The sequence below is a fragment of the Emydura macquarii genome, unplaced genomic scaffold (genome assembly GCF_026122565.2).
Source record: "Emydura macquarii macquarii isolate MOO-44397 ecotype Brisbane River unplaced genomic scaffold, CSIRO-AGI_Emac_v2 contig_2531, whole genome shotgun sequence".
Taxonomy (NCBI): Eukaryota; Metazoa; Chordata; order Testudines; family Chelidae; genus Emydura; species Emydura macquarii.
In genome coordinates this window covers 1,420,282-1,445,812 of record NW_027132668.1, presented here as the reverse complement: position 1 = coordinate 1,445,812, position 25,531 = coordinate 1,420,282, and the positions used below count along the sequence as shown (strand labels likewise).

The following is a 25,531-nucleotide window of genomic DNA, read 5'->3' as shown; positions in this document are numbered from 1 at the left end:
TAGCCACCTCCTCTGGCTGGCATTAACAAGCAAACACAACAAAGGAAGCGATCATCGCCCTCCGGGTCCCCTGGTGGCTCTTCCGCCTGGATCTTGCCAGCCCACGCCCTACACACCGAGCGGGGGGGGAGGGGAACGGTGACTGGGCTGGCTGGGCACGTCTTTCCTCCACGCGCCGCGGCAAGCAACGGTTTCACTTTGATCATTTTCCAGGGGAACGACCCGTCAGCTGAGCGGAGCACGTGCTTCCGCGTTTCCGGCCGGATGGGAGGGGGAATGGGCTGTGCTGCGCCCCACGTGCCTGGGCCCTCACGCGCTCATATTCACCATGCTGAGCCGGCAGCCTCCTCCCTCCCCTCTTCAAGCCAGGAAACGGCAGCGTCTTTCGAGGCGCGCGCACCGCGCACGCACGTTCAGGGCAGCGCTGCAGGGCCGAGCCGTTAAGACCCTTCCTAATACCCGCCGCCCCAGCGTGCTCGCGGACAACAACGGTCGGGGGGAGGATGGGGGAGCAGGCGAGGTAACCCTCCCGCTGCTTTAGAGAACCAGCACTACCCCTCCCCCCCAAATTCAGCCGCCGCGCGCACAGAGCAGGCCTGTTCGGCGGCGGCGGTTTGCGAAGCAGCCGGGGCGCGCGCTCACCGCAAAGCCCCGCCTCGGCACGCGCCCGCCGGCCCGGCCGGGAATGGGGAAGGGGGAGCGGGTCACGCTGAAGGGGAGGAGCCGACTCAGCCCGGCCTCCACCTCCCATTAGCTGCGCTCGGGCCGCAACTCCCTTCCCCAAGGGCGGGGCGTGCGCCCGCCAGTTACCTGCGCGGCGGCGGCGGCCCGGGCCGGTTGCGCGGGCGGGGGATTAAAGAGCAGCGTTGTTCGCCGGCGCCGCCGCGCCTCTCCCGCACGTTCTTCCCGCGGACGCCGGCAGGGGAGGCAGGCGGCTGAGGAGACGCAGGCGGCCCAGCTCTCGCCCGCCGCGGCCGGGCTATGTTGTGCCGCGCCCGGCTGCCGCCGCTGGCGGCGGTGCTGCTGCTGCTGCTGTTGGCGCTGGGGCTGCCGCGCGGCGGCGGCGGCGCCCGGCTCCTGGAGTGGTACACGGCGTGGGTGAGCACCGTCTACAGCGAGCCGCTCAGCAACCGCACGGTGCGGGGCAGCGCCGAGTGCGGCCGCTACGGGGACAGCTCCCCCAAGGAGAGCGCGCAGGGCCTGGTGGGCATCCCCCGCGGCGCGTCCGCCCGCCACATGGAGGGCTGCGCCCCGGACACCGACTACGACGTGCTCGTGCCGCCGGGGAGCCGCCGCCTGCCGGCCGGGGAGCTGCCGCCCTGGATCGCGTTGGTGGCCCGCGGGGGCTGCACCTTCAAGGACAAAGTCACCAACGCGGCCCGGAAGCGGGCGGTGGCCGTGGTGATCTACAACGAGCCCCACTTCGGCAACGCCACCGTCTCCATGTCCCACCTCGGTGAGTGGGGCCGGGGGAGGGGCGTCGAACTTGAGTCCCGGGTGCCTGGGCTCTCGGCAGGGGTCGGTGCCCCGTGGGGATTCGGAGGCTCTTGGGGGGAGCCCGCCCGGTGTGGGGCAGAAACAAGAGACTTTTAGGTGGGTGGGTGGGTGGGTGGGTGGGAGGGAGGGGTGGCGAGTGTGGGTCTGCGTTCAGCATTCCCCTGGGACACTAGCTGTCTTAGAGGGGAGAGGGGAAGCACCTAGAAAGGACGTCTGGGGCTTGTTCTCCGTCACTAGGTATGATACTAAAGCGTGGGGTCTCTTTGGTAGATGCACGAAGTTTTAGGGGCAGACCTAGCAGCTAGCAAGAAGTGATGCAATGAAACCATTACGCAAGTGCCCAAGGGGAAAAAATATATGGAGATGGCTTACCTTTATTTTGTTTAAAGGTCTCTCCGTGGTGCTTCTCACGGTACTACTGAGCACATAATATAAAATAGGTTGACGTGTTGCTCTTTTACCGCAGGTTGAACAAAATTGTACTGGAGACTAAGGAGATATAAAAATGGCCCCTTTAAGACAGGGAATTACCTATTGGATAGGTCCTGAGTGCAGGTTTTATTATAGTATTTTACCACTTCGGCATAAACATAATCTGAAGTCAGGTGGGAAAAGCGATGCGTAGAGGGATCAGATTGACTTGCTTAAGCATGCCTATCTATCTGTAGCCTACAGAAAGGATCTGTGACTGTGCCAAGGTAAGAGCTCAGGTGTTCTGGCTCCACATAGTCTGCTGCATTTTTTGTGTGAAAGCATTACATGATTGAGAACTTTATGTATATAATTACTCTCAATGTGTGTTTTTTTGTTTTGTTTTGTTTTTACAGTCAAGTAATGGGATGGGAAGGGACCTTCAGGCAAGGATCCAAAGAGTAAAAATTTGAAACATGGTGGGAAAAACCTTGTTGCAGATATCCGTGAACCTGCCATTGTGTAATCTTACTAGTATCCAGGCAATATTTCAAGAAGGTTTTAATTTAAATGTCAGTGGGTTTTTTAAAACAAGACAAAGCTTTCCTTTCCTCTAGTAAAGTTAGCTGAAAATGTCAACTTTGGAGTGCCATTGCTTCAAAGCATATTTGTGAAACTCAGGGGAAGTAAGTCCCTCTCTTGAAATAATTGAGTGGCAAAGTGGGTTGCAGCCCATGAAAGCTTATGCCCGCAAAAAATTGTTAGTCTTTAAGGTGCTACAGGACTCATTGTTTTTGCTGTATGCAAACTAACACGGCTACCCCTCTGGAAATCTTGCAAGTTGGGAGTCATGATTAACTAGTACTGTTAGGGCTGCTTTGTAAGTGTCAGCTTGAGCTTCCTGGGTTTGGTTAATAACTTTTTCTCTCATCTCTTATATTAGGCTTATATTCTTTCTCCCTCTGATAATACTGTGTATGTAGAAGAAATAAAATATAAAAATACTTCCATCTCCCCCTCTGCTTACACCAAATGCCTTTGTACTATAGTTGCCGTCTTTGCTTTTCTGTGAAATCTTTTTCCTTTAACTCTATGCCTACGTTTTTTCTTTCCTTTCTTCTCTGGTTTGTTCTTTTAGTTTTTTTGTTTTTTTTTTTCCCCCTCGTTTTGTTTTGTTTTTTAACTTCCTCATGCCCTCATCAGAAGGACTCATGTTTCTGAGATAAGGTGGCTACACTACGAAACTTTTCCTGGTATTGTCAATTGGGGTGTGAAGGGACGTGATTCCTGACCAACATAGCTGTGCTGGCAAAAGACCCTAGTGTAGACCGGATATACTGACAAAATTGCATTTTTTGTTGGTATAGCTTAGTTCATCAGAAGAAAGGGGAGACATGGAACATGAAGACATTTTGAATATACTTTCCTGTTTTAGATGTGCGTAACTGTGGTTCTGAGCTATACATGTCTAGTTTAAATGTGCCTCCAGAGTGGGATATCAGCCACACACAGTACTACTTCAGCTCTCTATTTAGTACTAAATTACACAGAACACATTAAAAAGTGCTTAACAAAGGTTGATAAACAGTGGTGATAAATAATGACATTTTAAAAGAGAAATCATGTTCAATTGTTGGATTATAAATAAGTAAAAGTATTTCATTTTGGTTGAGTGGTTGTGCAGATACAATAAGATATTTTTTTTCAGACTTATTTCCAGCTTGTAGAGTTGAATAAATACACTGACTTCTTGTCATAAATGTACAAGGGACTAGATGTTTGTCTTCTGGAAGAAAAACGTCTTCTCTTGCCAGAATATCTTCTCTTCTGTAGCATGTATGTGGAGAGTAAAATGTGATCTAAATTTCCTTATGTAACATTGATGAAATTGCTCTCTATAGCTGGTAATGTTCTTTGGCTTGGTTTAAAGGTGGAGATTTTCTGATTTTTTTCCTTTACTTTATTGACCATGTACTTGTTTTTATCTATATAATGCCTATTTGTTGGGTGTTCTGTGACTAAGAAAAAGGCCAACTGACATCAAGATCTAAATCTTGTGGAAGGAGAGCATTATTCCATTGGAAGAGGCTCAAGCTTTAAATCTATAGCTTTTTATGAGGGTATTTGTATCTTTGAAATGAATTCTCAGTTTTCAGTGTTTCTTTATATCCACTTTAGATTGTAAGTTCCTGAGGGCCAGGACCTGTCTTGCTTGTTTCTAAAGCTCCATATACAGAAATGACAGTGTAATAATTTCTTAACATGGAATGAATGTGCAGTCAGTCCTCCTAGGCTTGTGAGAAAACCTTCCTGCTGCCAGCACTATCCTGTCCAAGGGCTGTCTCTAAAGGATTTAAAAAATGCTGAGGTCAGAAAATGTGGGTGGGTGAAGAGGGGGTGTGTTGAATTCTTAGCTTATTACAATTGAAATACCCTATTAAGATGGAAGCTAAATGTTTGAAGCCATGTTGTAGCTAAGGAGGGAGCTTTGGTGACATGACCAACTAACACTGCTTCAAACATGTTAGCCTATATTTTAATGGGGTTTTGTGATAGTGACGTTAACACAGTTGGAAAATATATATTTTTTGCCCATCAAAACATATCTTCATGGGGAGGAAGTGGTCTTGAATAAGCAATCTCAAAATGTGTAAGGAAGCCCATGATGTTGAACCCAACTTGAGAGCCAGAAATCAATAGTTTTATGAATAGGGTGGGTTGAAACCATTCCCTACTTCACCCCGATATCAAACTGGCTGCTTATAGTTCCATTCCTTCCTGTCTCAACGGGAGGAGAAGAGCAGGCTGGGAAACATAATCCTTTGAGGAACCATAATAGTTTTAGCATGCAGGGAAATAGGAGACTACAAACGGCACTCTTGTCTCCTCCTAGGTCACCTGAAAGTTGCCCCTGTGGGTCTCCAGAACACTGGTAGCAAGTAAACTCCTTTTCTTTGTTAGATGCAATTTATTTACTTTTGAAAGATTTGGAGATACACCTCTGACACAGGTCTGAGCAAATACTGCTTTGTATAAACTAAATAAAGCCTCAGGGAGGGGGAATTTTTGGTCTTATTTACAGTAAGTCCCATGCGTATCATCTGTTTGTTGTTTGACCTGCCACAGTGCTGTTTCTTAAAAAGCACTTCAAGTAATTCTTGCATGGAGACAAGGCCTGCCTTTTTAAGTTTTAGTATACGGAGGTCATATTCGTTACTAAATATTTAGATAAGAGTTCCTAAGTATTTCCACAGGAAACTCTCCAACAGATACCATTTAAAAGGACTTGAAACTCCCCTTGGTCTCATCCCCAGGGTAATACTTGGGCTGTGGCTCAAGTACATTAGGATCTGACTTGAAACTGATGTCTCATGTGGCAAAACAATCAAGCTTTTTTGTTCTACCTCTAGCTACTACTAAGAACTATAAACTAACAGATGCTCTTGAATGAATCGTAGTACTTTAAATACTTCAAGGCCTGATAAATTGTATTGATCTTCATCTTTTTATTTGCTAAATGAATCTTCTGTAGAATGAGGCATGTGTAGGACCTCAATAGAAGTTTTATTTCAACTGTCTGATAGCTGTATATGTTCTTATTTCTTTATTTGAAATAATCAAATGCAGTAATAATGTAAGCTTTTTTAGTAATTAAACTTGCTTAACCAAAGTAATTTTGCTTTGTTTTAATTTTAAGCATTTTCCATTAATGTTGTCTACCTCTTACATTTTAACTTTAAAGGATTGAATTGCATTCAGATAGCACACTTATTCCAGTTTATTTTCTTTTGACTTTTTTTTTCTCCAACAGGAACGGGCAATACAGTGGTAATTATGGTTGGATATCCAAAAGGAATAGAAATTTTGGAGCCAGTACGAAGAGGGATTCCAGTAAAAATGACTATTGGTGTTGGCACAAGACATGTGCAAGAATATATCAGTGGACAGTCAGTTGTGTTTGTAGCCATCGCTTTTATCACCATGATGATTATATCACTAGCCTGGCTCATATTTTACTATATACAACGTTTTCTATATACTGGGTCACAATTTGGAAGCCAGGTAATTGCAGATGGTGATAATAATGTTAAAAGTACCAGTATGAAAAGTTTTTAGTTTGTTTTTTCTCTTCTACATGTCTCTTATAAAATCCTTTGTCTGGATTCAATACTAATTTTATTGAAATGTTCTTTAGCACCATTTTTTTTTGTCTGTGACAGTCCATGGATGCTGCTTACAATTAATGTTTTTAAAACTTATTAGTAGCATGTTAATTAGCATCTCAAGCCTGTTTAGATTTAATAACTAGATTTTTATCTGAAATATATTCTACCAGAGCAAGGTTTAATTTAGAATTGGGCAACAATTTTCGTCAATACTAAACTTGATACACAGCAATTTTTATTACTAGTGCTCACTGGCTGAGATGTATGAATTTTCTTCCTTCCTCCCAACTAAAACTGTAACTTAGGGAATTGCTTCCTCCTCCTTTTCCAATCTTCCAGAGATCTGTTGAGTAAAGTTTAATGGAGAGTGTCCTTGGGCCAGCCAGCAATGATCTTATAGGATACTACTGGGTTAATTTAAACCTAAAATGTTGTATTGTAAAGCTTTACAAACACTAACCCTGAGGCAGGCAGTGTGATTGTAGGTCAGCCCCAATCTACTGGTGGGCCACAACCTGGAAGTGGATAGCGGGGGACAGTGCCCAGCAAATTAGCCACTAGGATTCGGTAAGAAGAGCTTGGAGGGGTAACGGGGAGAGGAGCAGTTCATTTCCTACAGTTGCTGCTGCAACTACTTCCTTTGTCTCTTTACAACCCCTCTGCTATTCAAGTGCAGTTCCTCTGTGCCCACTGCTCCAAACTAATGGGGGTTTGGCCCTTGAGGGGGAGATGAAGGGCTGTGTATTCAACTTCACATCTCTTTTGGAACAGCACTTCCTGATTTGTGGAAATGAGTACTGGGGAGAGAATAGGCCATCAGCAGCCCCATCAGTACCTCACACTTCTTTTTATTGTGAGACCCACAAAATGAATAATAAATCAGTCTAGGGGGAGGTGGGAATCCACAATCTTTTGTATCAGTAAAAGATTGTGAGATATGGTGGGATGTGGGTCAACTTCAATTGTTTTGTAAGCTGCAGATATTTAAAAAAAAAAAAAAAAAGTTAACCATTAGTCTAGGTGGATTGCATATGGGGATGAGATTCGGGAGCTACCCACTTCAAAATCTGCCTTTGCTACTGACTTATGTGGCCTGGAGAGGAGGCAATCAATCATTAACCTGCCTCCCAGTCAGTAAAATGAAAATAGTACCTCAGAGTTATTAGAAGAAGCAGAGGTTTTTGTACAGTGCATTGAAAATGAAGCCCTATGTAAGGATTAAGTGTTGTCAATAAAAATGTTTCTGGAACTTTATATTTCCAGTCCGAAAGAAATCTGGCGTGTGTGTGTGGGGGGGCCTTTCATATCAATATGTGTAAATTGCTAATAGTTGACAAATCATATACTTAATCTGTTTCATGAAGCCAGAATATAATAGATGGATAGATTAGAGAGGTAACTTTTTTAACATATGTAATGGGGTGACCCGAGATGAAGATGTTCTGGGAAATGTCATTTCCTGTCTATGTAAATATGCCTAAGAATGTGATCCTGCAAACTTTACTTATGGTGTAGTCTTCAGTCATGCACGTAGTCCTAGTCTCTCAAGTAGGGCTACTTTTTTAAAAGTTATAGAATCAGGCTCTAAAACTGAATAGAGACTACCACAGGCTGTTTTTAGAGCATATAGCACATACAGGCATTAAGTTGATTGGTAGTGTTTTGTTTTGTTTTTAAATCAAGCTTTTTGCATTTGGAAGCATTATTACTAATCAGTGGAAAAGCCCAATAAAGTTGATAAGAAAAAGGGTATAAACAAAAGTTAGATTGACTGGTCTATCATTTGTTTAAAATTAGTATCGTGCAAAATAAATTGTGTAAATGGCAAATATTAAGTCCAGTGTTTTCAAAACAACCCCCTCTGCCCCAAAACCTTAAGTGGTGGTTGGTATTTTATGCCCTGATGCTGCATTTGGGTCCATGTGGAACTTCACTGGGTTTCTGAATAGGCATGGATCTAGATGCAGGATTGAGATCACCCGTAAGAACTTTTTTTACTTTAAGGAACGTTGAACTATACCATGTCCCTTTAAACTGAAGTCCTGTTCGTGTTACATAGTTAAAATAAGGGGTATATGTTTGCATCTGCAGTGGAAAAGAAAATTTGAGATCCAGACTGAGCAGAATAGCATTCTTTCTTAACCTGTAATCCATCTGGAAAAAGTCACTTTATTTTAATTCAATTCTGTATCAGGAGGGGCTATTTAAGGTGTGACTGCTCCTCTCTGCCCAAGCTCCCCCTCTTTTATATGTAGTTGTAATTTTTCAGGGAGTATGTAGCATGTAGTAAGTTGATTTGGGGAATTGTGCAATTGATACGGTTTTTTAAAATATCCTATTAAATGAAATGCATTCTCTGATGTTCATTCTGTCAGACCTCTAGGCAGAGTAACAGGAAAGATGATCAGTGTGCCTCAGCTACGCAGCTGTGTGTCTTGACATTATTAGCCAATATGCACCAGTATGTTTGCTCATTCAATTAACTGTGGTTCTGTTATGCCTGCCCTTCTTCCTCTCTTGCCTGTAAGGTGGATAATTGATTCTGCCCTGCTGGAATTTAGAGCCCTTAATGGTGCAGTCCCTGCCTGCATTCAGGACTTTCATCCTTGTCCCCACACGTATCTGCACTTTGACAACACCTGGTTCTTATGTATCACCACTGTTATATCCATAGATGATCATGTATTTGTTTTAGTGCCCCCAGTGTGTGGAACTTACTCCTCCTTAATTTGCATTGGAGGGTGGAGGGCTTTATAAACTTATTACAGTGCCAAAAGGTGGGAATTTCCTGAAGGTGTTCAGAAAGCTTAGTAAACTATACGGAATACTCTAGTATTTAAGTTTTTTTCATAAATTGGTACACTTTCACTCAACTAAACTGTGAATTTGTGTAACATTATTTTAAACATTCTCTCATTACTTTAGGGCCACAGAAAAGAAACCAAGAAAGTCATCAGCCAGCTTCAGTTGCATACTGTGAAGCATGGAGTCAAGGTAACATAGTAACTTAAATAGTTGTTTGGTCAGAATGGTCTTTGCAAGTTGTTGGTTTTGTGGGTTTTTTAATGGCCTTAAAAATAAAAACTATTGTAACTCTTGTTGGGCTATCTATAAATTAGAGTGCATGACTTTTTCTCGTTTTTTGTTAGCGTATTTTCTCTGTCTAGAAAGCAAGTTGAAAAATCAAATCCTCATTACTACCTTTAAAGGAAAGGCAGATTTATAACTTCTAGAATAGTATCTAATTATACAAGGGATCATAAAACCAATTAGAGGATTTCTTATGTGTCTCAATTACTGTAGATGGGAACAGTCTCTTTATAATAAAAATACTGTACTGAAAACATGAAGGCAGGTATTTGGTATTTGACAAAGATAAATTTACCAGCATAGTATTATGGTTAGCACTAAATGTAACATTACAGGTGAATTGTGCAATATTTCCTATGATTTGTTAATTACATAATTCTGTATATTACAAGTCTTAGTCTTGGACTGTATTTTCCTTTTTATGATTCTAGAATAGGAAAAAATACATAAAAATTGTGATTAAGCCTTTAGAAATATGTGAAAAAGCTTTGGGAATGAGACATTCTTTAATCATCCCTTCATGGATAAAGAAATAGCTTATTTAAAATGTATGTTAACTGCTTGACAGGTCCTCACTTGACATGGCATAGCAGGTTCTGGACTTTCTTTACATGCCATATATGCTTTCTTTTGAGACTATAGGGAGATTGTTTGTGAAGACAAGTTTCATTTAATATAACTTTCTGGAACAGGTGTACTTCAGACAATATAAGACACTACTTTTAGGTAACTTATTTCACAGGACAGATGTGATGACTGGACCACAAGAAAACAAAATGTACAACACAACAGTTTCCTTTCTTTATTGTAACAAACAATGTAGGGCTTTTTGTGTTTAAAATAGTAATACAGCAACATTCAAAGTTGAAGCACTTTTTAAAAGGGCATCCTTAAGAAGCATATTTACTATCGTGTGGATCTTTTCTGAGCAGTTCGGATGATTGTAAAAGGGACATTCATTTGTTGTGCTACATATGCCATATTTGGAGTCTGCCCCTCCATTCAATGAAAAATATTTACAGTAGTAAATGTATTTTATCAATTTAACTTTAAACCTGTAGACGGGCAACTTCATCTAGAAATGTTACAGGTAACTTTTAATTTAAAAATGACTGTTACATACAGTGTATAAAATAGAAATTATGGGCCTGATCTTGAAATTTTACTCACATTAGTGACTCTCATAAGCATTTGCAATAGTGGACACCCCATACTTTTTAGTAACCTGCTGATATAAAAGGCTTGCACAGTGTTTTTATGCTAGGACCCTGCCTTCATATATTTGCTTTTATATACAAGCTAGTTAAAATAATTGCTTGCATGATACACAAAATATCTTCATACTTAAGTTTTATTTCACGTTTATATTGCAACTGTAACTACACAAGGGGCAGGACGTGTCAGAATACATGGAGGACTCTTCCAAAAAGTGTTAATTGCATGAGTAATTGCATATTGTACTCTGACTACAGTCTATAGTATCAAGGGTTAATGAGCATTCAACTGTCTTTTTTTCTTAGAGTTGAATGAGTAAGAGGTTAGAGAGAGGTTTTAAGAACCTTGTTCAGTTGCTTCATTTGAAGTAGGAGGGAGGATTCTTGCCCCTTCAGTCCTTCTTAGATTTCCTGTGCAAGCCTGTTTACCAGGACACTGTGGGAGGAGACGGTTTAAGAAGCACAATGAGGCAGCATTCAACCCCTAAGACAAGAATGTTGAATGCTCATTAGCTTTTGAGACGATAGATTGGGAGTAAAATGAGTTTCTGTTGCCAGATCTTTCATATTTTCCATGTTAAATCTCATACATGTGGAGATGATTAGTTTTTTTTTATATTATAAATTTTAGCTTACTAAAATGCTTGCATGCACTCCATTAAAAATGCCAGTGTTCAGAGAAGTAAGCCACCCAAAAAGTGCTTGGATGTGATGGAACTAGAGTTAGCCACAATCAGTGATTTGGTCTCAATTATGTCAAATCACTTTTTATTAGAGTATTTCTAATTGAATTAAATAACATAAAACTGCTTCTTATGTATGACATTTTAAAGCATCCTGTTCAAATGATTATACTGCACACCTCATGGGTGTTACATTCATTTTATTTTTAAAGCCATGTTCTAGCTGTACATTTAAATGTGTTTTCTTTAGGGTTTAGATGTTGATGCAGAAAACTGTGCTGTGTGCATTGAAAATTATAAACCGAAGGATGTTGTCCGAATTCTGCCATGCAAGTAAGTTTAATTGCCTTTTTAAATCTATTTTTACCATGCTTTCCCTAAGAAATATTTAATGAGGTTCCTGGAAACTAGTCTTTTCCGGAGCATTGGGATCAGAAAGCCATACAATGCACTGAAGTTGTGCCATCTGTTTGGCACGTAACATGTGCAAGGGAATGAGGAGAAGTAATTTCATACATGTGATGGGGAGTTCAGCATCTCAAATGTCAAACTTGTTAGTTAAATATCTTATGTATAAAGTATAAATGTGACAATTACTAGGTTTTTAGGGAACATTTTTTGTAGTGAGGATCATTTTTCTTCAGTTAAAGAAGAAAATAGACAGTAATTTTGAAATTTTGACTTATTCTTTAAAGAAAGGTGCTGTCTATATATTCTGTCAGTATTATGTATAGACATACTTGTCCATCACCTTCCTACTTTGACAGATAGTTGAATCTGTTGAACAACTGCCAAGATTAAAAAGGCTCACCCATGAGTGTATATAATAACCTCAAGATGGACATACTAAAAACTGAATAGGCTTTCTGAAAGACTAGATCATAGTTTTAAAAAATTAACCAAGTGTACTTTGTTTTTCTTCAGGCACATCTTTCATAGAACATGCATTGACCCCTGGCTGTTGGATCACAGAACTTGTCCAATGTGTAAACTAGATGTCATCAAAGCTCTGGGATATTGGGTAAATTATATATTTTATCTAGTTAAAACTATGCTGCAGATGTTCAAAGCAGGAAGCAAGACTACATCAGCCTGTTAAAAATTCAGAGCAATTGTTCCTGATTATACAGGTGATAATTTGGAGAACGTGGGTTTTAGATACCATAATGATGGCTGTGGTACAGGAACCCAAATGAGAAATATGTAATTTATAATACTCATCCTTAATATTAACACTTAACAAAATGCTAACTAACTTATCCTTATAATACCTCTCGGAGGTAGAAAAGTTTCATTCTTTGAATGCTTGTATATGTCCTTTACATTGTAGGGGTGTGTTTGTGTGCACCAATGCCGGACAGTTTTCTCTAGAGGTACCAGTAAGGACAGCTCTGTCTACATCTGAGTGCCTCGTGCTCTAAAGCAAGGGAATAAATGGCAAAGTCACCCTGACTCTTCAGTTCCTTCTTACTGTCAGTGGTTGGAGTGTTTTGCATTCCTTGTAAACAGAAAACGTCAGTGCTCCATTTCAATCTAGTGGAACTCTTTTTTCATCACGTGATGCTTACATTTTCATTTTATTTCTTCATTTCTTATTTTATTTTAAATTTAGTTCTTTGACAGCATAACATAGCAGTGAATCTAAGAGGTAGTGCCTCCTGAAAAGTTGACAGGTCACTCGACCAGAGCACTTTTGATCTCAGCAGCCTTTGTAGCACATGTGCCAATTACAAATATTTATAGGGTGGCAACATGGCATTGTCTTTATACATTCAACAAACATTGTGCACTATCCGCTGCTTCAAGGGAGGATGCAAATGTGGGAGAAGCAGTCATACAGTTCCCCCTTCTGATAAGACTGATCCCCAACGCTTGGGATAACAGCTTGGAAATTTTCTACAGTGTAATGGACATATATGCAAACATTCAAAGAAAAGTTACTTTTTTGGAACTGTGCTTCGAGATGTGTTGCATGTCCATTACACAACCCACTACCTCCCCTTTCCCAATGCATAGAAGTCTGCCATCAGCTTCTGTTGTGAAGGAACTGAAGGCTGGCAGGGTGGCTTCATTCTTTATACTCTCACTTCATATCATAAGGAGCTTGGGTGTGGGTGGGGCCACTGCTACAGATACTTCTAGGGAAAACTCACAGACATGGGTGCATGGGACACGCACAGACCAACAGTGTAATGAACATATGCAATATATCTTGAGCCACAGTTACCAAAAGATAAGTATTTTACAGATGGGGGGAAACTGAGGAAGAGAGATGAAGTGGCTTGCCTACAGCTGCACAGTTGTAGAACTCAATTTCATACTTCAGCTTATAGGGACCTAAAGTACTTTTTTGCTTTGAGTCCTTTAAAGTTTTCAAATAGCCAGATAAGTTAGCTGACTTGGTCTGTACACTCCCAGATATGCTGAGTAAGCTTTAGTCTCTGTAACTGAATCAACGTTCACTAAAACCTTCCTGAAAAACTTTACCAGTAGTTGGGTTAACTAGTGGAAATGATGTGCTTTCATTTCTTTCTGACAGCACCAGCAAAGAGAGATGAAGACACATGTGGTAGGTTACTCAATCACTGTTGAGAAGTATTCTTGAGAAAACCGGGCCTTCAATCCCATTAATAGGACATGGATATCTATGTACCACTCCCATATAGGTCTCAAGTAAATAGTGGCACTTAACATAAGAATAAAGTAGAGTTTTAGCATGGTGTCTGGGGCCTTCTTCTCATAAAGGATATGCATTTTTACTAGCTTTTCTTCTAAACAAAAGAATGCTGTTTAGAATGGTTAGAGTTTACAACAAATTTATATAATGCCTGTGACTTCATCTGATTCACTACTAATGTCTTGCCAAGTCCGAAGAGAGGCAGTAGAGCCCTAAATGTGCTCTGCCACATGTTTTCATAATGCAAAATGGAAATCTTAATTGCTCTTGGGTGCCTTATCTAGTAACTGTCAAATCAGATGTTAGTGTGGCAGTGGTTGTTCCATATATCTTAAAGATTCCATTGCTGTGGAGACTTGTCTGGAAGCTACGTTAAGACTAATAACCTAGTTTAATTCTTGCTTTTATACCGTCCACATAGTTGGAGCCCATTACTCTATTCACTGATGATAATTAGCAGACAATGTATTTTATCTGAAAAATGGGTTTAGGAGAATTAGAGCACTATTTTTTCTCCCCTGAATTCAGATTGTTGGGATGGACATTGATACTCTATCCATGACACGCCCAACATAGAATTTATTTCATTGATCAGATGTGTGTCTTCATTGCTTGATAAAGGTGAATGTAGGAAGTGCGTCAGTTGCAAATCCCAATTTATTAAGGTATTGGTAATGGATAGTTACTTACACATTACTAGTTAAAACCCCACTCAAATCTGATTCTAAATGGTGGCCTATGTGAAACATAGTGGTGATCAGTCCATTTTAAGTAGATGAGCATTCTGATTACAGCAGTCACTATCTCAGTTTGTTGTATCTTCTGCAGAGATTGAATGAATTACTAGGGAGAACTGAACTATTCATAAATCTAAAAACTTGATACTTCCAAAATAGTATGGAGGAACTTTAACTTCTATTGCTTGTCCTGTGCTTGTTTTGTAAGTGGAGGACTTCAGTCTCCAAGGCTGCTGTTCCAGCTCTAAATTCATTTTATGAAAGGAACTCCAATTGACAAATTAACTACTTTCTGGTGTAGTAGTAGTCTTGCTAACTTGCACTGTTGCCTGAGTTACCCATTGTGAATTACTGAATTTTGGAAACTAGCAAGTAAACAAATATTGGGGGAGGAGGAGAACCAAACAATTCAGGTTAGTTATCTCAGTGTATTTTGTTCATGTGTGTTTGTTTTTAATTGGATACTTGAAAAAGTACTGATGGGCTTTAAAAATCTTTGCAACACAGTATTAAAGTGATGGGCATCTTAAAATACTTTAGAAGCCTTAGGGATGTGTTACCTCACTAAAGCACTATACTAAAGTTGGCTGAGGAATGAGGAAATTACTATTGTTTGTAAATTACAAAATGGGCAGAACAGCTAAATTGTATTATAGTTTACTTGCATGTGTAAAGTAATTATGGAATCATGTTGACAGTGAGTGCTGCTTTTTGAATAACATCAGTTTAATTTCAAAATAGAATTCTGTAGATATGCTTTTCTCATTCATTATAGGTGTTGGTAGTGATGCATATAATTAAGGTTGCTAAATACTTTCGGTTAAAATCCCCATTTTTAGTTGCTTATAAACTTTGCCATACTTAACTGTTTGGGCTGAAATTTTCCATGTCAGATATCTGCCTCAGCTGAACTTTAAAAAAAAAAAAAAAAAAAAAAAAAAAAAAAGGGGGGGGGGGGTGGGGAAGGGGGAGAGAAGAAAAAACCACCCAAAAAAAACAAAAACCCTTTATTTCTGAGAAGGTGATTAGGGGAAAATTATATTTTGCCCATGCTGAAATTTTTTTTATAACTGTTTTATTGAGAAACTCTAGCCTATTCATACTTTGGAACGGGGGGTTGCTTTGCTGTCAGGGATGTACCTTTTGCTTATCCTCTGAAAATCCACCCACATTTGCCCAAGTTATAAGTGTTTTTGGAAAAATTGGAGTTGCCCATGTTTGTTAGTGGCCCTGCAGCATTATTCTCCAGAGATCTCATAAAATGATTGTTGAATCTCTCTCAACTCCTAGTCTGAACCAGATTATGGATGCATCATCCCCACAGAGGGATTTAGCATGCTCCATTCCAGGGCTATAGGGGCTGGGCAAGAATTTTTCTTCAGTTGCTTCCCCCCAGTTACTGGGGCTGCTCTGGTGCCAAACACCAAAACAGAGCAGGGAGACAATATCCTATGCTTGCAATGCTCCTACTAGCGTCCAAGCAGCATGGAGGAGGAAGCAGTCTAATTTTATTAGAAAGGGGAAACAGATTGGGATTGATGGAAGCTGAAAAAGGTTGACAGAAGTGGGAAGTGCAGTGAGGAGCCGAAGAGGATAGGGACAGGCTGAAGGGAACAGGTGAAGAAAGGTCTGTGACCACTATAGTACAGTCCTTCCCAGAATCTGAAATTGAACCAAAGATTCTCAGGTCTCAAAATTCCTTTGCGTTTAGCAAATAGCTGTGAATCCCCACTGGCAAATGTCTCTTCCCCTCTAATGGCTGCATCACACAGAGGGATAAATGACCCACCACTACTACCAGTTTTGTTAGATTAAGTAGTAGAAATCTCTTCTGTGGATCTGAAGTTCACATCAGCAGGATTGGGAGGGCCAGTATGATTTCACATGATAGAATTTGTTTTATTGCAGTTTGCTTTTTTAAATCTTAGGAAATTACCTTCAACAAAACTGTATTAAGAGAATATTAAAGTTGCAAAGTCAAGCACTCAGAAGTTAGGAAATGCCAGAATTAAGAAGGCTCGTGCAACCTTATTTCACCGTGCGTGTGTGTGTGTGTGTGTGTGTGTGTGTGTGTGTTGATACAATCTTAATTATTTGATAGTGCTATCTTTTCCCCACAGGATCTCACAGAATGGACAGTGTTCAAAGGTTGGGTAGTAAAGGAGGATGTCTGTAGGTCTCCTGCCTCATTTTATTGCAGAGGTTAGAAGATGTGTAGTGAATAAGGCTGTAAGCTGCAGGAAAAGAGAAGATGGCTTTGTAGCTAAGGCAGTTGAATTCCATCCTGGAGAACTGGATTTTATCCCTGCCTTTGCAACAGAGTTCTTGTGTGATGCTAGGCAAGTGACACAAACTAAAACTTTGACAGGTGGCCGCTAATTGTGTGTTCCTCATTTTTCTGGGTGCCCAATTTGAGACACCTGGGACCTGGTCTGTAGAAGTGTTGAGCACTCACATCTGTAAATGAAGTCATTGGTAGCAGCATTTCAGATGTTCAAAGCACTAAGGGCCTGATTTTTCAGAGTACTAAGCCTCTCAAGTTGGGCACAGAAAATTAGTGAATTAGTTTTGGGCTGAATCCTCCCTATCCCTGAATTCCTCAACTGTAAAATGGGGATAACAGCATCTTGCCTTACAAGGATGTTGTAAAGATAAACTATGCATGCAGAGACTAAGGAGATATAATTGTAATAGAAGAGCCCAGGAGGAAATCAATTCACTTCAGGGTTTTAATGGTATGCAATTCAAGCATGGGACCACATGTATGAAGAGGATAAAAAGGATATTGGATAGCTACCCAGTGAATACTTCCATTCTGTGCACTGAATTGGCAGAGGTCCTGTGGAAGAAATGTCATTATCTAATTAAAGACTATAATGTGCGTACATACAAGGGAACAGAACTAAGGTTAAATAGGCAATCTTAATTCTGGCATTTCTGAACTTTCGAATGTTAGACTTTGCAAGCTTAATGTTCTTTGGTCTTTACATGATTATATCAAGGTTAAAAAAAGACATTTAATTTTAAAGAAACTGGAGTTTGATAGCTATTGAAGTCTTAATACTATTTTAATTGCCTATGGATGTACCTCTATCACTTCATTTTAAATTGTCTTCTCTCAGATGCATTCCCTATTTTCACCACCCTCAAAGGCTCACTGTAGTACTATTCTTGGTCAGTGTAGCTCCCTGAGTCAGCAGTAGAGGGGTGCTACAGAATACCTTCTCTTAGGGACATGCTGCAGTGTCTTTGCAGCACTCCTATTTCCTGGTCCAAGAACTAATGGCCACGATACTTTTGGGCTTGGATCCTGCAATGTGCGGCATTAACTTGTGGTCCAGGCAAGCCTGTTATTCTAAATTGCTACGTTAAAGCAGGATTTGTGCAATAATTCACAATATCTAAACAAGATCACAGAACTATGATGAGGAGCCTGTTTCAGACCCAAGGGTGACTTGCAGAAGGCAGTCTGAAATATCTTTTATTTATAAATCAACTCTTGTATTAGGAAGGGCAAATTGCTTTCCTTCAGTGAATTCAATATGTAAAGGTTAATCAAAGAAACTGTTATTTTTGCAGTCATTAGAAACTTGTTTTTCTGATGTCTAAATAATTGTTTACTGAATATTTTCTTTACTTCTGAAGGGTGACCCTGAAGATGCACTTGAAGTTCCAATACCTGAATCAATAAGTGGCAGTGTATCAGTGGGAAGCTTGAGTATTGCTTTACAAGAAGATGATAGAAATGAAGTAAGCGATTTGTCAGCCTCCTCGACTAATGAATCTGTGTTACAATGTAACAGTTTAAAAGAGGATGCAGGTGAAACCACAGCATTACTTGGTAAGTACAATATAATGTGTAATCTATAAGATTCCAGCATTGTCACTTTAAAGCCTAGAATGTCTTGTGTCAGTGGGGAAGTGATGGAAACAATTACAAGCATGATTGAAGCTCTTTTTGGTCAGAATATCACTGTCATCAGTGATCCAATATTTAAGTTCTCAGCCATTTTGCCTTTATGAATTACACCTATGAGACATGTGCTTTCAGTTAGTCAAATATGCTTGTGCCATGCTGAGTCCTAGACCATTGTGATATCGTTATCCCTCAGCCAATCACCACTCTTACTTTACAGCTAATTTGTATGCAACAATTTATTGGTTGCATGAAGGAGGCTGCATAGATAGTGGATTACTTGGCCCAACTGCCACAGTTCAACCCATACACAGATCAACACAACTTTCCCAGCACAACAGCTGCATTCATCCGTCTTCACTTTTACTTACCATAAAACCATAGCCACAGGTCTTCAGTAGTCATTTGGATAATCGGTTAATTTTATTGATTTGGAACTTGAGAATGAAGACTTTTTTCTAATTGAAGTGTTTACTTCAGAACTCAATACTGTGGTGTTGAGGTGACGGCCTTAGTGAATAGTACTGTTTTCTGCTACCTGGAAGACTGCCAGCCTGAAGTAATTTGATTCTCAACATCTGAAATCATGCCAGCCTTGGAAAATTGGACTTCATCAAAGAATGACTTAAGCAATTTATGGTGTGAGAATTGCTTCTTTTGTGGGACTTTGGATATGATTTAGGTATTTGAGGGAGCGTAGAGGTTCTGTTTTTCTTTTTTTACGCAGATGAGTGGTAGCTTTTCTCGTATTACTAGCTTTTACTATTTTTACTATTACTAGCTTTTCTCGTATTACTGAGACCAAGGTGGATGATTCAGCTGAGCCTTCATTAGGTCACTTTTTCAAATAAGTGTCCTTTATGATGTAAGGGAAGGTCTTAGAGGTAGTCTACTGGGGCTGTCTGCCTCTGATTGTAGATGTTCCATCCAAAACTTTATTAGCTCTTGTCCATCAGGGCATTCTTGGTGGAAGAACTGCATGTATACAATTTGGTTCCAGTGCTTGCCCAGCATATTCCAAGTTTGATCTTCAGGGTATGGTGTAAAGTTCATCTATTTTCTTAGGCTTTTGGCTGATGTTTTATAGTGCAGTTAAACGGTGTCAGAATGGTTTATTTCTTGGTTAGACATTTGTCACTGTCTTAATGTATCTGCATATGTGCTCATGAGTGACTTTTAAGTTTGTAAAATTAATACAGTAAATAATGGCTCAAAAGATGTTATCTAAGAGTTTATTAGAGACAGTTGGAATTTTAAATTCTTCAAGACTGTGTAACATCCTCCTTGCTCTTATTACTCCTTGGGTGCATTCGTATGCTTACTGACCTGGTTGTAATGGAAACAATACTCTTGTTCACACTGAAAGGACACCTTCTCTGGAAAAATTTAACTCTGGTAAAGGCACTGGCAGCAGCAATGTTCCAAATTGTCAGGATCTTTGTCAGTGACAGTTTCCAATTCTTTGGCTCAAGCTGTCACAGCTTCGAAGGAACTGTTCGATAGAAAAGCGCTGATTCCCTTTTAGGAAACCATGTATCTGCTGGCACTGCATTTAACAGGGGAGAGCAATGTGTTTAGTAGATAGGTTCAACAGGGATAGTTCTCAGTTCCATACGTAGTCCCTGAAAGATCAAGTAGCTCAAGACATCTTTTCCTATTGGGGTCAGCCCAGCGTAGATCTGTTTGCTACAGGAATAACTAAGTCATGTTCTGTTCTAGAGCAGGAAGGCTGAGTCAGTCCATTTCTGATGCCTTCCTTCTACATTGGGGAAAGGGTCTTCTCTATCGCTTTCCCCATTTTCATTGATTCAGAAAGTCAGGACAGGGCTAAAATGATAGCCCCATCTTAGCTGAAACTGCAGTGGAACATGGACCTGCTTCAGCTGTCAGATTGCAAGTCTACCTGTGTCTTCAGCTCTCTTGTCACAGCAACAAGGCAGTATCCTTCATCTAGATCTTCAGTTTCTTCATTTGACAGGCTGGTCTATCAGACTTTGACTAGTCTTGAGCAGTCATGTTCCTCATTGGTACAGAGTGTACTGCTTAATTCTAGAAAACTTGTCAGAAAGTGTTACTATTTAAAATGGAATAGATTTGTTGCTGGGGAAAATTTGATTCTCCATGTAATATTCACTGTATTAAATCTGAGCAGTTGTCTAATCCTTTAAAAGTTCACTTGGTGGCTATTTCAGCTTACTATGTTTTGGTCAATGATAGATCACCATTTGTACATGATTCTGCTAAAAGATTTATGAAGGAGTTACCTAATATGTCCTCCTTCAAGGGATCCAGTCCCATCTTAATCTTAATGTGGTCTTATCTATACTTTGAGGTCACCCTTTGAACTCTGCCAGAAGCATGTTTTAATTTATCTATTAAAGTGGTCTTTGTTACTGTTGTAAGGCCAGCCAGAATGATGCATCCTGATGGCTGACCTGCCACTTAAGATTTTTCAGAGATAAGGTGGTTCTTAGATATGATCCCCAGGTTTTTACCAAAAATAGTGTGAGTCTCATGTCAGATAATTGATTTACCTTCCCCTCACACCCAAACCTCAGGCTAATAAATGAGAGAGGGGGCTTCATTACATGTGTTAAATGCCAGAAGAGGTCTTTCATATTATTTGGATAGAACGAAGTTTTAGAAAATCTGGTTTAATAATCCTATGGGTCATAGTGTATATGCTCAGGTTATTTCCAGCTGGGCTAAGCAGTGCATCCTTCAATGTTAGAAACTAACACAAGTTCCTGTGCTTTCTGTGGTATGTTCTTATTTATCTAGAACTGTACAGCATCTTTGGCTTGTCTTTAAGCAGGTTCCTGGTAGGGAAATTTGCAAGGCTGCTACCTAGAAGTCAGTGCACATATTCACTAAACATTGTGGTCTGGATCTAACTTCTAGAATGGATGCTAAATTTGGCACAGTGGTTTACAATCATTCTTTGATTAACTCTGTTTCCACTCTGGGGGTTTTTCAGCACTGCTTGTTAAAGTACCCCTAAGTGGGGATATGCAGAGCCACTCCAAGAAGAAAAGAAGGTTGGTTGCTTGAAACCAGAGTTCTTTGAGATAACTCTGCAGATTCATATTTCTTGTTTGAGTGATTACACATGTGCATTCCACTCTAGGTGTGTGTGCCCGAACACAATTGCTGTAAATTTTCCCCTCAGTGGTACATGTCAGGGTGGCTCGAGCGTCCTTTGCTGCCCCATGCCTATAAAGCCAGTGTAAAGTGCCCAGACAACCCCATGCCCCTCAGTTCCTCCTTATCGCTTGTCACAGGTGATGGAACTGCTGTCCTAGCTTTGGTAAGCTCTCTGGTCTCTCTTTTTGTATCTATACATAGTTGTAGTCAGTTTTAGCAGAGTTCTCTAATTGTGTGTTTAGCAAAGTTTTTGTCCGTTCCCTGGTGCCAAAGCATGCCTTGGTCACTGGGCTTTAAGCCTTGTGCCTCCTGAAGCAAGACTGTGCCCCTGGACGACCTGCATTCAAGATGCCTGAAGTGCCTGGGAGAAGCTCACTTTGGGGACCATTGCCAGATCTGCAGAGAAGGAAAAGGCACAAAGAAATGTCAAACAAGAGGAGATAAACCCCGACTCTGAAGACTGCCAGGCATGGGGATCAGAGTAAGTGCAATCTAAACCAGTACACTCCTCTGCATTGCAGAAGTCAGCACCGTCAGGTCCAGTACCGGATCCATCCACATCTGCAGTACAGCATGATACCTACGCTATCTCAGTACCAACCACATGGCAGATATTTGCTGCTGCCAGAGATGTTGTCTTGCTGTGTACCAGTATCACTGGCGATACAAGAGTCTGCATTATTGGTACTGGTGGTCAAGAGGGAACTTGTTGGTCATTGTTCAATACCAAGCCCTTTGGTACCATCAAAAGAAAAAACTATGCTTGCCTTGGTGTGTACAACATCTCCACCTTGGCCCTGGTCTCTATGTGTGGGAACCAGGCAGACTTGTCTTGAGTCACAGGTCAAGTCTTACTTCTGCTGTCAGAGGAGTTGTTCCTGCTACTCCCCCAGGCATTTCTACCCTTCCATGGACTCAGGTACAGAAGTATGATCAAGTGCATGGCCAAGAGGTCACTGGGGATCTTCGCTGGTCCCTTTTGGAACTTATGGGGGTTCCCCCCAGTTTCTAGGGCTTATTCCAGGTGCTCCTATTTGGTGAACTCAGAAAGGGGAGTGGCATCATCCCATATAACCAATATGTAATCTATAGATCAAGCTACAAGGCAGAACCTGTTCCAGATTCTGCTACCAGGCTTGTTACCATACGCTCAGCAGGATCCCCTGCCAAGGCAGAAAGGGAGCAAGAGCATCCACAGCCAGTGCTGGCCGCTGCTGCCTCCTCCCTTGATGAGGCAGTCTCAGGAGGGGCATGCCACCTCCCCTGGATGACTATAAGGCTCACCAAGAGTTGTTGACAAGGGTGGCCTTGAATCTGGGCATGCATGTGGAGGTAGCGGGTGTCCTTCTGAATTTTAGCTGCTGCAGACCCATCAAAAGTAGCCATGCCCCTCAATGAGACCATTATGAATCTGTTAAGAACTTTTGGCAGATCTCTTCCCCCCTCCCTCCCCCCCAATCAAAAAGGGATATCTTTACTATGCTGTTCTATGTACTATCCCCTATCCTGTTTGTGCACAGAGTACTGCTAAAGATCAAGCAGGACCAGGCATGGGTTGTGCTGATAGCCCCAGCATAGCCCTGCTAATACTGGTTTTCCACTCGCTAGACTTCTCTTTAGCAGCTCCAATCCCGCTTCCATTACACCCAGACCTGATTTCAGAGCCACAACTGGCTGCTCCGGCCAAACCTGAGCTCTCTTCACGGAATGGCCTGGAAGCTCTGTGGCTAAATCACAGAGCAGAATTGCTCAGAGCATGTTCATCAGGTCCTATTAGGTAGTAGAAAGTCCTCCACCAGGGATACTTACCCCTCAAAGTGGAAGCAGTTCTCTGTCTGGGCATTCCAAAATGGAGTCTCACCCACATGGTCATCCTTATAAGAAATACTTGCATATCTGTGGCACCTGAAACAGCAAGGCTGTTTTTTCAAATGACATGTCTGTCCAATTCCTCAAAGGCCTAGAAGGATTACACCCTCAAGTGAGAGAGCCCATTCCCCTCTGGGACCTGAACTTGGTCTTATCAAAGCTTACGGGACCACCATTTGAACATTTAGCAATGTTCTCCTTATTATACCTCTCCTGAAAGTGATTTGCTTAGTGGCCATCACTTTGGCTAGAAGGCTCTCAGAGCTCCGTGCCCTCACATCAGAGCTTCCGTACACTGTCTTCTTTTAAAGCTAAGATATATATTACTTCCTCACCCCAGTTTTCTTCTGAAAGTTGCAATGAAATTGTAAAACCATCAGGCAATCTATCTACCTGTCTTCTACTTGAAGCTCCTTGCAAATAGGAATGAACTACGCCTTCATCCATTGGAGGTTAGACGAGCTTTCTATGTTGAAAGAACTAAGCCATTCTGAAAGTCCACCCAACTATTCGTAGTGGTAGCTGATGGGATAAAAGGTCTCCTAATCTCTTCACAGACAATTTAGTTCTGGATCACCTTATATATTCAGACTTGTTATGATCAGATGGGTATTTTGCCACCAGCTATCCTGACCTCTCATTTCACAAGGTGGCAAGCATCCTCAGTAGCATTCCTAGTTCAGATCCCTATTTAGGACATTTATAAAGTAGTGACCTGGTCATCAGTGCACATGTTTTCCTCCCATTATACCATCACTTAACAGGCCAGAGATTATGCCAGAGATTATGGTCAAGCTGTTCTGCAGTCAGTGGGTCCATGAATGCTGATCCCTCCACTTATTTGACTGCCTGGGAGTCACCTAGAATGGAATGTGCGTGTGCAATCACTCAAAGAAAAAATAGTTACTAACCTTCCATAACTGTTGTCCTTCGAAATGTGTTGCACATGTCCATTCCACAACCCTTCCTGTCTGCTGCATCAGAGTTCCCTCTTTCTGGAAAACTGAGGGGGGTGGGTGTTTTTTATACTAATGCTATAGGTATGTGGGATCGAGCTGCTCCAACGGATACCACTAAGGGAAAAATTTCCAGTGAGTGCTTGGGGCGTGCACACACCTAAAGTGAAATGGACATGTGCAACACATCTTGAAGAACAACAGTTATGGAAGATGAGTAACGTTTTTTCCCTGCCCATTTCTCCCTGTCTGTCCCAACATGTTCTCTGAGTTATTGATGGAAGGAACTGAGGTGGTAGAGGGCACAGTGCACCTGTATTTTGCCAGATAGTCAGAATGTTCGAAAACACTGAGGAATGATGTAGGAGGGAATGCACATGCACTCTTAATGGGCACTGCTTGGAAAATGTTCTGCCATTAGTTGCCACCAGATGGTGCAACATCCGTAAGTGTGACTATGCAGTCATCTCAAAGAACGCTAGTTACAAGTAACCTTCATTTACTGTGCAAAATTTTGATTGGTCATTGTAATCAACAGGAATTTTGCATGACTGAGGATTGTAGAACTTATCTCCAAATAGTTTATCTTGATCGGATAGTTTCAGTAAATGTAATAGCTTACCATGATAATATTTAAATAACTGATTTAACAGATGATTTAAATTTTGTAAATCCTAATTTTTAGACATGGATGGCAGTGATAGTCGGCCTGGAGAACATCTGTCTAATGGAAATTCCCACTGAAAAGCTTCATGGAAGACTCTTTGATTAGACTGCTTAAAGAACTTCTGTTTTATTTAATTAGTAAGAACTTTTGCCTAGTTGATGGAAAAATAACAATGTAATTTATTTTATCTTGAGAACTTTTCTAGTTCATGTTCCAAAAGGGCTAATAACTAAATTTTATAAAGGTTTTTTAAAACTAGTCTGTGTCTGATCCCATGAAAGATACAATACCTCTGTTGCTGTAAGAATTATTACAATGTGAGTGTGTTCCAGAAGGCTGTAACAAAGATGAAAACTAGGATGAGAACACAGAATATAAAAAGTTGAGTGGATAACATTTGTTACACCGTGTTTACAATTAGCATGTACATAATGCTGAAAGCATTTACAACACTACATTGTTAAACTGTACTTAAAAAACAAATTAAATTTTGCTGTAACTGGA

At 41.0% G+C, this 25,531-nt stretch overlaps 1 protein-coding gene across 2 annotated transcripts; it reads left to right on the top strand.

Annotated features, from left to right (window-relative positions):
- Positions 1-364: 364 nt before the first annotated feature.
- RNF149 (ring finger protein 149) lies at positions 365-25,531 on the top strand. 2 transcript variants are annotated; one of them, XM_067563572.1, is made up of 8 exons: positions 365-1,456; positions 5,720-5,970; positions 9,000-9,068; positions 11,312-11,394; positions 11,986-12,082; positions 13,601-13,630; positions 18,121-18,316; positions 25,046-25,531. In XM_067563572.1, the coding sequence occupies exons 1-8, from the start codon at positions 982-984 to the stop codon at positions 25,102-25,104; spliced, it is 1,260 nt and encodes a 419-aa protein (XP_067419673.1). In that variant the 5' UTR covers positions 365-981; the 3' UTR covers positions 25,105-25,531. The 2 variants fall into 2 exon arrangements, with proteins under 2 accessions (XP_067419673.1, XP_067419674.1); XM_067563573.1 differs by lacking the exon at positions 13,601-13,630.

What these genes read in the sequence shown, in the direction of transcription:
- RNF149 (XM_067563572.1), top strand. Translation starts at nt 982, where the DNA reads ATGTTGTGCCGCGCCCGGCTGCCGCCGCTGGCGGCGGTGCTGCTGCTG. An exon ending in CTGTGAAGCATGGAGTCAAG is followed by an intron (nt 9,069 to 11,311) that starts GTAACATAGTAA and finishes TGTTTTCTTTAG; the next exon opens with GGTTTAGATGTTGATGCAGA. An exon ending in TGAAACCACAGCATTACTTG is followed by an intron (nt 18,317 to 25,045) that starts GTAAGTACAATA and finishes CCTAATTTTTAG; the next exon opens with ACATGGATGGCAGTGATAGT.